The sequence below is a fragment of the Acomys russatus genome, chromosome 23 (genome assembly GCF_903995435.1).
Source record: "Acomys russatus chromosome 23, mAcoRus1.1, whole genome shotgun sequence".
Lineage (NCBI taxonomy): Eukaryota > Metazoa > Chordata > Mammalia > Rodentia > Muridae > Acomys > Acomys russatus.
In genome coordinates, this window is record NC_067159.1 from 4,630,547 (window position 1) to 4,643,760 (window position 13,214).

The window sequence follows — 13,214 nt, forward strand, 5'->3', positions numbered from 1 at the left end:
ATTCGTCACCCATGCAATAATGCACCCTGAGTGTTCCTGCTCTGGGGACTCTCACACCCCCACCCCATCTGGTAGCAGCTCAGGCCTATGCCCATTTCTGTTTTGTGGTTTCCCCTCTTCCAAGGTGCTGGAATCACAGGGAGAGCATAAAACTAAGTTTCCCTCCCTCCCTCCCTCCCTTCTCCTCCCTCCCTCCCTCCCTCTCTCCCTCCTCTCCTCCCTCCTCTCCTTTCTTCCCATCCTAGACAAGATCTCAGTATGTAGCATAGGCTGCACCTTGAACTTCAGGATAGCCTTGAATATGCAGTCCTCCTGCCTCAGCTGTCTAAGCTCTGGAGTTTCAGGTGTTCTCCATCACACATGGCTCACACTGCTCATTTTCTAGCAAGTCCCGGGGAGCGTTGCTGATGTTGGTAGACTAGGTATAGCTTTGACAACATTCCTTTCAGGCAAAGGTTCTTAACCTTGGCTTCACATTGGCTGGAGTCACTTGGGAGTTTTAATAGGTTCTGATGCCTGGCTTCCGTGTCCGGGGCTAAGTTTCTCTGTGCTGCTTCAGTGTGCAGCCAGAGAAGAACTTGAGCTAAGGGGAACCATTGTTGCCCCCACTCCCCCCGCCCCCCCCCCCCGCTGGTGGATTTTGTGATGCTTTGGCTGTAAGCTGCCCACTAAAAGGCACATGTGTTGAGGATGAGGTCCATATCAGAGGGAGGGCCCAGTCCTGAGGACTCTGCCTTTATCAGCGAACTAATCTATGGATGGACTCAGAATATGGTGACCTGATGGAGAGATGGTGGAAACTTCTAGAGGTGGGGCCTAGTTGAAGAAAGAGGTCACAGAAGGTGTATCCTCAGGGACTGGGTGCTGTTGTGAGCCCTTTCTTCAATCTTAAGCTGGTTTGGTCTATCAAGTGCATCACTCTGTGTGACAAGAACACACCTTCTGGCCTCTGGCCCACAGCAATGAAGTCAGGTGGGAACCGAAGTCCCTGAAATGACGAGACAAAAATAAATGTTCCCACCTTCGTGTCAGGTGTTCTGTCCCAGGCATGTGGAGGGATAACTGCCGAGACAGAGGGAGAGGACAGTTCTGTGTGAAAGGGTGTCCTAGTTAGGGTTTCTGTTGCTGTGAAGAGACACCATGACTTCAGCCACTCTTACAAAGGAAGACATTCCATTGGGGCTGGCTTACAGTTCCGAGGTTTCCTCCATGATCATCACGGTGAGAAGCGTGGTGGCGTGCAGGCAGTCATGGTGCTGGAGGGTCAGCTGAGTTTTATATCTGGATGGGCAGGTAGCAGGAAGGGACACTGGGCCTGGCTTGAGCATTTGAAACCTTAAGGCCCGCTCCCAGTGACACACTTCCTACGTCCTAACTGTGCCACTCTCTGTGGGCCTGTGGGCTTGGGGGAGTGACACATAGGTTAGGCTAACCCATTGCCTAGAAGACCCACCCTGACTGAACCTCCAGGAGGTTGGGAAATGTGATCCACCTGGCTGCTATGGAAGGAGAGGGATGTGGCTTACTGAGCGACTCTCTGGTCACTATCATCACACTGTTTGGGGACCAAGTACACCTCGGTGGATCTCCAGATGGGGGAACCTACAAGTATTTGTGCCTATGTTAGTGTGGGGGAGAATTCAGCTGTAGGGTAAAACAACCAATGGCGATATGGGGTGTTTTCATATGCATCCCCCAGATGGAGCATATGTGGAAACCAAGTCCCCAAACACCTCAAGTCAGTAGACTTTCTAGACCTCAGTGTCTCCCTGTGAAGAGGGAATCCTGTGCACTTGGATCTGTTTCACGCGATGCGACCTGATAAACCACAGGCAGTGCTGCAGGCAGGAGCAGCTGCTCCATGGATGCTGGCTCCCCTCCCCTGTGAAATGGAGGCAGATGGCCTGGAGGATGCAGTTACACACAGGGCAACGAGCTGCCTTGGATGCTTTCCCTGTCTGTTCTGGTGAAGGGGACACACACACACACACACACACACACACACACACACACTCACTCACACACACACACTCACTCACACACAAGACCCCTACTGTAGTAAAGGGAGAGTATATGTTTCCAGGGCAACAGTTGGCATCCATGCCCTTCCTGTTTGCCACTCCAGGAAAAGTTTTAAACCTTGCTGCGGGTTTTTAATGGATTCTTCGCATGTTGAGCAGCCTTTTTAGACATCTCTGCTTTCCTACACATGGATGAACTACACTGAGTCAGAGCCCTAAGTAGTGCAAAAAAGGAAGGGAAGGGAGTGTGGGGAGGGGGCAGGTAGGAGGGGAGGGGAAGAGATCTTTCAGAAAAGCTGGTCTGAAAAATGACAGCATGTTTTATATATATATATATATACACACACACACACACACATACACACACATACATACACACATACATACATACATACACATATATACATACATGCATACATACATGCATACATACATACACACAAATATATATATAACATTACCCTTGGCAACAACAGAACAAAACTTAAAAACCCTCTGACTGCTAGGAACCAGTTAGCAATGCAGAAGCTGAGACGCTGTGACCGGTAGGATACACCGGACCTGCCACCTTCACTGGGAAGCCCTGATTGAGGCCGACTGGCCCTGAGCTGCCCTGGATTACCACTGCTCTCCTTCATGCTTCTCGGCGATGCAAATTGCAGGCTGATTATTCAGGTCCTGGGGGCAAATTCATTTGAGTAACTGTTCAACAGCCTGTGCTCTAAGAAACTTTCCATGCTCTGGATGCCAACTCTAACCTCCCCTGTTCTTTGTTTTTCATAAAAACACTGCCCTTTTCTGGTCCTTGGCCCCAACACTGGCTCTCTACCACTCGGTCAAAATGTCCCTGTACTCTGGTATGCTAAGGACAAAGCATTAACATCCCACATGCCATGCTCGCTTGTCCTGGGGGAGGGGGCAGGGGAAGGCAGACTGTCACCTTCTGTCATTTGTCAGCATATGGCACTGGCCAAGACACCTCACACCTCTGAATTTCAGGCTGCTTTTTTTTGTTTGTTTGCTCGTTTGCTTCACTAGCAAATGTTTCTTTCTTAGAATGATGCCTGGCCCATGATAAATGTTGGACATAAGTATTATACTTCGCCAAGTAGGAACACCAAACTTAGTTTTATCTTTAGGGAAACGGGGTTGAGGGAACTTTTATCTAGTTTTTTTATGAAGGCCCAGGCACTTGCCAAAAGCCCTTTCTGCAGTTTATTTAATCTTTGCTACAGCCTTGTGAGGAAGGTATAACGGCCGTGGCAACTTTATAGGTAGAGAAGCTTAAGGAGCCAGTCACTCACCTCAAGGGAAAGCTGAGAGGCCATTTTCTCGATGCCACAGATTTTTTGGTGGGGGAGGCGGGTGACCTCCCCCACCCTGAAATTGCCCTTTATTTTCTCTTCTGAGCTACATGGCACTTTGGACAAAGGTCTCCTTGCCCTTCTCTTTGAACAGAGTACTGGTCATTGTATGATACGTTCTTTGTAAGGCTCTGAGCTGAGTACAGAGCTTGCAGTAGCAGGTGACTACACAACAGATCGAGGACTGTAGACAGAATCGGGTTTGGGGCCCAAGTTAGCCATCTGCTAGGCCAGTCCAATCTCACTGGGAGAGAAGGCTTCTTATAGGATCTTGTGATACCCAGGCCAACCATAATACTTCAGAACCCAGGCCAGTCCGGGGTCCAGCGTCCTCACCGATGCTCCTGCACTTATCAAAAATCCTGTCTTCTTAGTGACTTTGATGTGGTCCCCCACTCTAACTCCATATCCACTTCTAGGCACTTGCTCTTTCATAGACTCTGATTTCAAACTTCAGTGTCGAGAGGAGGAACCCTAAACTACAGGCTAGTGACAACCTGGGCACAGATCAGATAGAGCAAGCTCTTCTTTTTGAGAAAGTGACACCAGTAAGCATCCAATTTAAAATTATGGCTGCTTAGGCATTGTATTTATTGGTATACTATATAATTATATAATGTGCATATGTATATACACACATATGTATGCATATTCATACATACATACATGAGGAATCAATCAATAAAGAGCCATACCTGGATCTGAGCTATTGGAAGACAAAGCCTGTGTCCTTGGCCACCTTGTTGGAGCCCACATCCTGATGATTGTCTCAGCATGGGAAGATGGCTCTATACCTCCAAGTGTTTGGTTTGAACAACAAGGGGATGGATGGATGCCATCAGTGCTTTTTAGGATGAATATTCAAATGAACTGCCCAATTCCTGAATACTCGAAGATGCCCAGGATGCAAGTGGATTCAGGGAGGGAGGATAAGATTAAAGGTGGAGATCATCCCAGCAGGAACACAGAACCAGGAGAGAGAAGGGCAAGTATGAGGCCATCCCGAAGATCAAGGAGCAAGGAGCAGGTGCGAGAAGAGGGGCTAGAGTGAGCAGAGATGACTCCAGGCCAGGAGTTGTTCCGGCCAGAAGTGGTACTGCCTGTGGCGTAAGTGCTGCTGAGGCCAGGGAGGGCTAGGAAGTGTCCATAGCTGGACCATCAGGTCAATGGTGATTCAAACACATGGCTTCAGTGGGCTGGGGCTAAGAGGAGATGGAGGAAGCATAGTTCTGATTGGGAAATGAACCAAAGACGGAAGTCATCGTTCTTCCTGGGCCAAGGAAAAGTGTGCAATGGCCACGAAAGGGGTGGGAGCTCAGGATGCACAAGGCCAACGAGACTCACATTCAAATGCAGAGACAGGACCAGTAAAGCAAGTGGTACATGGCCCAAAGCCTTGGGGAACATTCAAAAGGGTAGTCAGGGCAGGCTCAGGTGCGCATCTGTAAGAAACAGACTGGTCACTGAGGTCATCCTTAGGAGCTGTTTCTACGATGACTGTGCCAGAGAGATTCTGCATAGGCTCATGCAGCCTGAGTGTGACAAGGAGTTGATAGCCTAGTGCTCAATTTCACAAGGGTGGGAAGTCCCAGTCACCAGCAGACTTGGTTCCGGCAACAGCACGGCCTGAACCTCAGGCTACTTAGCTTCCTCTTCTACATAGATTTTGACTACAACCTATCCAACGGTGAGTGATCATCACATAGAAAACGGCAGAAATGTCCTGGTGGTCAAGGGGTGGAGGCTCAGAAGCTCTGCTTCTTCCAAGGTGCTTCTCTTATCAGCACCAGCGGAGAGGCTGACTGGCAGCAAGCTGCCCTTACAGGGAAGGCTCAAGGTTTCAGGCTGACTCAAACCCTTAAACCAGGAAATACTGACCTTCATCATCACAGGGTACCAGCCAACACCCGAGAGGGACAGAAAACAGACATGCAAAGTGTTAGGGTTAGGACAAACAGGCCTGTGGCAATCTAAGCACACAGGGAAGCTTCTCCTAACAGTTACCCTTTAACTCCAGGGTCTCCTGCTTGTTTTGGCCCAGTTTCCATGTTGGTGTGAGCGACGGCTCTTGTTGAAGATGAGTGACTAGCTTGCAAGTAGCACTGATCCAGTGAAGAGCCCAAGGCAGGAGATGGCCTAAGATGCCCCTCCCAGGCTTGAAGCTCTGGTGGTGGTGTTTGCTCTCCTTGTGCACACTTCAGAGCAGCACAGAAACATGACGTCTCAGAAAAACACCGGGGCATCTGACAGACGATGGTCAGTATTTGGAACCGGGGGAGTACAGCCATTACACTTCCTTGGGGTTGGTCATGACAGGCAGAGGACTGAAGGCCCCTGTATGCCTCCACAGAACCCTGAAGCACATGGACTCTTTCATCTTTTCCTCAAGGCCTTCTGGCATGTCACCACTTCCTGAACCACTGCTGCTGGCGCTAACTTAGAAAGGAATCTATAGACACAGCACCAGAGCTCACAGGCCTGACAGCCAAGCAGACTTTCCCACTTCGACAAACTGGCTGAGGCACTTGGAGCTATGCAGGGTTTGGAGAGCAAACAGGAAGGCCTGAGGGACTGAGATTTGCATAGGCCTCGGCTAACCGAGGCCAGGAAGTCACCCAGGTGAGGTGTTCCCCACTAAGAAGCCAAGAGCCAAGGAACAGCTGGTGCTATGGCTAAGGTAAGCAGGGCAGTGCCCAGGAAAACGGGCCAGAGAGGCTCATATGCCTTAAGGATGAGGCCGTTTCCTCCTGGTCCCCTGCTCTCAGATGCAGTGTCAGTCACCTTGGGAGCTTATTAAATGACAGCCTCATCAGGACTGGGCTGCCTTTACTAACAAGCCCCGGGAGATGCTTTGGAGCTGTTGACCTGGGGATCCACACGTGGAAACACACAGCTCAGCACATACAACCTCTGCAGCCAAGAAGTGACAAGGATACGGAGAGAATTCCATTATAATAGCCATCTTTATTTGTAAAAATCCAGATATAAAACGTAATCTTTCAGTCTTTCCAGGTTTTCCTTTTTTACAAAAACAAAAAGGCACATATAAACCTTCCCCACTGTCCTTCCTGTACAGGGTGTTTTTCAGGCAGCCCTCCCCCCGCCCCCCCATTACAGCTACATGCTTCATTCCAGGACGTCTGGCTCCCCACATGCTTTGGTGCTTTCCTACCAGGGTAGAGTTCCGAGCTCCAAGACTTGAAGTACACAAAGAGGGGGTGGGGGAGGGTGCAGTGTGTGGCGGCGCGGTGCTGCACGGCGTGCAGGGCAGTGGCCTAGTAGTAGGTTTCCTTCTCCACCCAGCCTGAGAGAGAGGGAGAGAGACATACCTGAAGTGAGACCTCTTTCAGGAACAACCAGGACAGTGACTCCCTAAGGATAATTTGTGTGTGTGTGTGTGTGTGTGTGTGTGTGTGTGTGAGACACCTCGGTTGTAACTAATTAGCTTTCTCCAGGAATACTGTTGTTATTAGGTTTATTATTAGGTTTATGTACTTTGTGAAGTCTCACAAACCACGATCTGTTTCTACCTCACTCTGGTTCCATATGCGGAAGACATGCTGTCAGCTGACACAGGAGGAAGCCTAGACCCCGCTCACTTACCGCCAGGGCGTCGCCTGATGATCAGCTTCCGCACCTCGTCGTACACAAAGATGAGGAGGGAGTAAGGGAAGGCACAGAACCACCATGTGGGTCTGAAAATAGAGTGAGTGCCAAGTCAGACTCGCGCCAACTGACTCACAGGAAGACAGAGAAGGCGCACATCTCCAAAGTGACCAGGAAACCATTGGGCTACTACAGTCATGCTCAACTACAGGTTCATTCACAGAATAAAAAAAATCAAAATCAAAAAAAAAAAAAAAAACCACCACCAACAACAACAGAAAAGCCAAAAAACCCCAAAACCACTAGAAGCAGATTTCCCTCCACTACTAGGCTGGGAGTCACAGAGCCAGCCGCATTCCACCTGGAAAGCCCTTTCCCCTTGAGCCTGGCTTTCCTAAGCTGACTGCATCTTTTGTTGACAACCTGGGAGTGGCGGACACTTTCTTTGTGCTTTTCCTAAAGTGTTTGAGCTCCCAAGAGTACATTTGTCTCCGCCTTGGCATTTGCAGACAAAGAACTGCCAGTGCGGGTCTAAGCCAGTTTATTCAGACCCTGAACTTGGTCTCTGACCATGGAATCTGAGAGGACCAGCTGAGCCCTGACAGATGACAAAGGTCTTCAGGGGTGGCCTGGAGAGGCTGCCACACGGTCTCCTGCAGAGAGACAGGCTCTGGGCAGCCTCCTGTAGGCACCAGGCTTCCTTGACTACAGGCTCCTGGGTAACAAAGGAGGAAGGATGGCCCTGCCAGCTCTGCAGTCTCCGCCCTTCCTATGTGCCCTGAACAACAGTGGGAAGGTGACCTCACCACCTCAGCCGGAGGAGGACAAGCACGGAACAAATGGAGTAGAAGCTGCCAGGACCAAGGCAGGCCACAAAAGAGCCAAAGTGCTGAGAAAATGGCCATGCCCTCCTCAGGACTTTCCACTGGGCTGTCTAAAAAAAAAAAGCCTGTGACCTCTCCTCCTCTCCTTCAAGGCTCAGGCCAATAGAGTCCAACCTGAACACTTGTTAATGCACTTGATGCTCTGTGAAGGGTGTATGGGACTTAATACAAAGACACTGTGACCAAAGCCATCAAGATTATTATTTGGAGAGCAGCAGCAACACCAGTAAAGAGATGTGCGAGCCCAGGGCCAGGAGGGCAAGACCGCATAGAGACAAGCTCCAAGGACCTCAGTCCCAAAGGACTGTCAGGGCTGATGGGTTGGGAGGGAACGTCCTTACTAAAGATATAGGCAGAGGGGGTTAACAGTGAACTGACCTCCCGCGGCCTTGGACTGGCTGTGAGACACAGTCCGGACGCCAGCCCCACCTTGCACCATAGACCATGTCTATATACACTTTCTGAGGCCAAAGACTTTGGATTCAAAGATGAGATCAGTGGAGGGAAGTGTTGGCAAGAGGCCAGTGCGAGAGATAGTCCAGATGAGTCTGAGCAATGACAGGGGTGGGTGGAATTCAAGAGAGCGATGCTCTCAATGGCTCTTGTGTTGGAAGAGCGCCATGTTCCGCAGCTCGACATGTTTAATCAAGTTGTAGCTGCTCAGCCTTAACCAGTTACCGGGCAGCAGCGAATATATGTGGAAGTTTCCACTGGCTGCCAGGCTGTGTGTAAAACCTGGGGCCTAAGAGAAGAGCAAAGTCACTCCCCTGATTTAAGGCTGGGCTGTGCCTGAACACAGAGCAACGTGGGAATCTACTTTTTAAACTGCTCAGCTCCACTCAAAGGAACCTGGGATCCTCTCTAGACTCCTTTGGGAGTCTCCAGAAAGGTGAAGAGGTGACTAGGGCAAGCAAACAGGACTCAGGCCTGGGCCTCCTAGGTGGCTCTGAGGACAGCTGGACTGTGACAGCGGAGGACCTGGGGGCTCGATAGTCTGCTGTTGAGTAATTTCAAGGAAGTAGAGCCTGTGGCCTGTGCAGTCTCACCTTGGGCCAAATCCTTGGCCCTGGCAGGTCTCGATTTGCCAGTCTGGTTTACTGGCAGGTTTCCTGCCTTCCAGTGCGGAGGAACTTGTACACACACCACCCAGAGGCAGGCAAGAACAGACACTCACGCGGCACGAGGGGAAAAGGCACACAAACTATGTCCACACCGCTTGGAATGCAAGAGGCCCAACTTACTTGAGAGGATACATCCTAAGGGCGGCACCCATGCCAGGGCAGTAGGACAGGAAAGCAGCAAGGGCTGTCTCTTCAAAGAGGCCAAATATTAAGATCTTGTTCCTAAAATGTAAGAGATAAAAGTTTACCAGCTGCAAATGTAGATTTCTCTCCTAACGCCGCGTGTTAGACGACTGGGTGAGTTGTTAGCAAGATCTGAAATGCAAGGCTGCGCATTCTCTTCTGCGGGTGTGGACGGCATTTTGACATTGCAACACCCTGACATCTATAAAGTACAGGCTTGAGGACTGCAGGTGGTGGGGGAGGACAAAGAGAAAACAAACTAACTAAAAAAATCCAACCCCTCCCCCCGCCCCAAATCCCTATAAGCTTAAAACTTTTGTGTTGGGTTTTATTCACAGTTCTGGATTTAATGTAGCTTGTAGGTACAGGCTGGACACAGCTGGTGGAGATTTTCCAGGAACCTGGTCATGGGTGTTAGATGCTGAATCTATTCTGAAGGCTTGTGTGTAAAAAAAAAAAAAAAAAAAATCAGACCCATCACAACTTACTTCATCCCCTGCTGGAAGACTGAATTCCTTCTGGTCTTGCAGATGACCAAGTCGGCCCATTGCACCACCACAATACTGACGAAGAAGGCTGTATGGCAGGTGAACTCCACGATCTTCCTCTGCTCATAGGTCTGAAAGTCGAGGCAGGCACCTCAGCTCGGCTGGCGCCCTCCCCGCCGCGGCTGGGGGCAGTGCTGTTGCTGGCCCTCCGTGCTGGAGTACTGGCTGCCACGCCAGCAAACACTGCTACTTACCCACTGCTGCCCGTAGCTGTCCTCTACATCATTGATCCAGCGGTCGTCCCAGGTCTCTCGGATGCCCAGCAGGTGAAAGGGCAGGAAGCCGTTCTCAGCCAGAATCACAAAGTAAGTGAAAAAGCCCCCCAGGGCCTGGATCATACCTAGGTTGGAAAAAAAACCACCTGAGTGCTGGACCTCACCCAAGACCTCTCATCCCATCATCCCCGAAGGACTCCAGGACAGAAATGGGGTGGATTTCCTGGGTCATCAACTGATGAAGGCACAAGAAGACATGCCAGCCACTGTCCCTTGTGGGCTTGAAGGGAGGGATATGGGATGCACTGGGCTCAGGGCCCCTCTGCTCCTTGAGAGCTGTTAAGACCCAGAGTCTTTCTCTTAAAACACTGACTTCTCTCTCTCTCTTCATCAGCTGCTTCTGACAGGAAATCAGCTTTCTTACTATTTAATCTAAAAGAAATATTATTTCTTTCCTACTGCAGGACTTCCATACACTACCACTTTGCCGGCCAGTGATACACCTTATGACTACCCCCTCTCCCCTGTCACCTGATCCAGCTAGGACACCCCAGGTTCCCCAGGACAGTGTCATCTTTCTCTCAAAACCTGGTCTTCCTCAAAGGTGTGGGGCATGCTCAGTCAACTGCCCTGCTGCCAGGGGTTCTCTAACAGACACTGGACATGGTTTTCATATGATGCTAAGCCACGCCCCCTCTCCCAAGTGTTCACAGTCCTAACTGCTATCCAGACCAAGTCACTCATGGTGGCCCTCACCAGCTTCTCTTGAAAGAGAAAGGCCAAAGGCATTAAAAATTAGGGCATTTGGATTTCCTGTCTCCTAGATCTGTTGTTGGCCGATCACTCTGCAGCAGAAGCTAGTGGGAGATGGGGCGGGGACACTACCATTGCGAGGATCCACTGAGCAAACTGTCAAACTGATAGTTTTGGTGTCTTTTGTTGTTGTTGTTGTTTTGAGGCAGGGTTTCTCTGTGTAGCCTTGGCTGGCTGGACTGGCCTTGTAGACCAGGCTGACCTTGAACTCACAGAGATCCACCTGCCTCGGCCTACCCAAGTGCTGGGATTAAAGGCGCGCGCCACCGTGCCTGGCTCTGAAAGGGTTTTTGCTGTCAAACTCTCCACACAGTGAGACAGAGGAATGTTACCCCACCCTACCCCCAAGCCCAGGGAAAGCTGCCAGAGTGCACAAGTGAAGACCCAGGCACCTGATATTCCCCCGGGGCTCAGCAAGGAAGGGTGCCCTCAACGCTTAAAGAACTAGTTTTCACAAAAGCCGCCAGCCAGGCAGCTGAGGACTCTCTGGTCTGGTCCCTATCTCCCTGTCACACACTCAAAATTGAACCCAGAGCCTTACTCTTATGGCTGAGCTGTCTCCTCATCTGTCACTCTCCAGTCTGAACCCTGCCACAGCTTATCCCAGACAGAACATCTCCCTGTCGGCCCTTCCTAGCACCTGCTCCACACAGGGACAAGACTCACCGATCTGTCCATAGGCCATGCTGATCAGTCGCTCATTCACGAGTTTATCAGTTTTGGGATTTCTGGGCTGTCTCTTCATGATGTCGCTCTCAGCCTGCTCATAGGCCAGGGAAATGGCGGGGACCTATGGGAAGGGAGAAAGGACAAAAGTGGGCATTGTCAACCGTTTATTATAAAACGTTTGCTCCCTTTTAGAAAATATTTATTTTTATGTGTGTGTGTGTGTATGCTGACTGGGAGGCCTGGCAGACTCTCTTAACCACTGAGCCCTTTGCCCTCTTTTTTTCTAATGTATTTCTTTTTGGTACAGGGAAAATATTAAGGAATCCAATTTTTTTTTTTTTTTAAAGTAAAATTACACAAAAGTGAGAATTCTATCTGGAAAGTGACTGTGGAGAATCGCCCCTGTGACAGCTGACTCTGAGCCAATGGTGCTGAGGCTGGGAAGAACTCTGGGTATTCACTGAGAATGTCTTTTCATACACCAGCCTCACAGGTCCCGGGAACCACAGACCCGGTAGCAGTATATGGCGATGTGTTACCACTACTTGTACAGCCATGACACTCACGTACCATGTCAGTGCCCAAGTCAATGCAGAGGATGGTCACGGTCCCCAGGGGCAGTGGAATGTTTGCAATAATAAATATCAGGAAGGGGGTGATTTCCGGAATGTTACTGGTTAGGGTGTAAGCAATGGATTTCTTCAAGTTATCAAAGATCAGACGACCTAGGAAAGGAAGACGTTTTTAACTGTATGGCTTGAAGAGACAGGCAGACGAGAAACTGAGCACAGCATGCTAACTGCCCGTTGGGGCGAGCTGTTTGTGAGCCTCTTAGACGTCCCCTCACCTTCCTCTACTCCAGTCACAATGGAGGCGAAGTTGTCGTCCAGAAGAATCATGTCGGCAGCTTGCTTGGACACATCCGAGCCAACAATCCCCATGGCAACCCCAATATCTGCCTTCTTCAAAGCCGGAGAGTCATTGACACCATCACCCGTGACGGCCACGATGGCACCCTGCCCAGAGAGGGAGGAGATGAGTGGGTTTCTTTACAGGGATGAGATGAAGGGAGAGACCACTCAGTGGATTCTGGATGCCCTTCTCTCCTGCTGAGGCGGCACAGAGCCTCGGTGGAGTGCTCACTTGGGCCCCACCCACAAGGACAACAGGGAGAAAAGACAGCAAGCATATTCTCCTCAGTTAACCAGGGCTACTCAAAGGAATGACCTTGGTGAGTGACACTGTGGCCAGCCCTGTCCCTGCAGGCACAGCAATAGTTAAATATTAGGGGAGAGTCTCCTGGCAACCCCCACTTCTACTGCAGACACACACTAGAATCCAGCCCACTGAGGCTGAGCTCTGGGCTACCGCGTGGCTGAGTCCCTCCTCCTACCACACAGACACATAGAACCGCTTTCACTGGACCCTGGAGCCCAAGGCGCCGCGGCCCTTGCAGCTCACTCACCTGCCTCTGGCAGCCCTCCACAATGATGAGCTTCTGCTGAGGAGAGGTCCTGGCAAACACAATCTCCGTGTGGTACCGCAAAATGTCATCCAACTCCTCAGAGGTCATGTCCTTCAAGTCGCTGCCATGTACCACACAGGCCTTGGCATCTCTACAGTCAGGACCAGGAAAGTAACAAAGGTCACCCAACCACTCACCAGTGCTCCAGAAACAGAACCAAGACCCAAGTGACTTACTTCCCCATCCCTTAAGAGCTGGTCCCCCGTTCGGTATTTAATAGACTGTCACACAGATCACGCCATTCAGTCACCTGTGGAAGGGCTGC

The 13,214-nt window shown here is 50.5% G+C and overlaps 1 protein-coding gene across 1 annotated transcript in view; it reads right to left on the reverse strand.

The window, feature by feature from the left end:
* Nucleotides 1-6,329: 6,329 nt before the first annotated feature.
* The window catches only part of Atp1a1 (ATPase Na+/K+ transporting subunit alpha 1), a 30,277-nt gene continuing 23,392 nt past the window's right edge, over nucleotides 6,330-13,214 (reverse strand). Inside the window, exons 15-23 of the mRNA XM_051165457.1 lie at nucleotides 12,890-13,040; nucleotides 12,272-12,440; nucleotides 11,995-12,149; nucleotides 11,422-11,545; nucleotides 9,922-10,067; nucleotides 9,668-9,798; nucleotides 9,117-9,218; nucleotides 6,989-7,080; nucleotides 6,330-6,689 (exon numbers count right to left, since the gene is read on the reverse strand). Of these exons, the coding sequence (XP_051021414.1) occupies nucleotides 6,661-6,689; nucleotides 6,989-7,080; nucleotides 9,117-9,218; nucleotides 9,668-9,798; nucleotides 9,922-10,067; nucleotides 11,422-11,545; nucleotides 11,995-12,149; nucleotides 12,272-12,440; nucleotides 12,890-13,040 (1,099 nt within the window). The 3' untranslated portion in view covers nucleotides 6,330-6,660. The remainder of the gene's footprint in view (nucleotides 6,690-6,988; nucleotides 7,081-9,116; nucleotides 9,219-9,667; nucleotides 9,799-9,921; nucleotides 10,068-11,421; nucleotides 11,546-11,994; nucleotides 12,150-12,271; nucleotides 12,441-12,889; nucleotides 13,041-13,214) is intronic.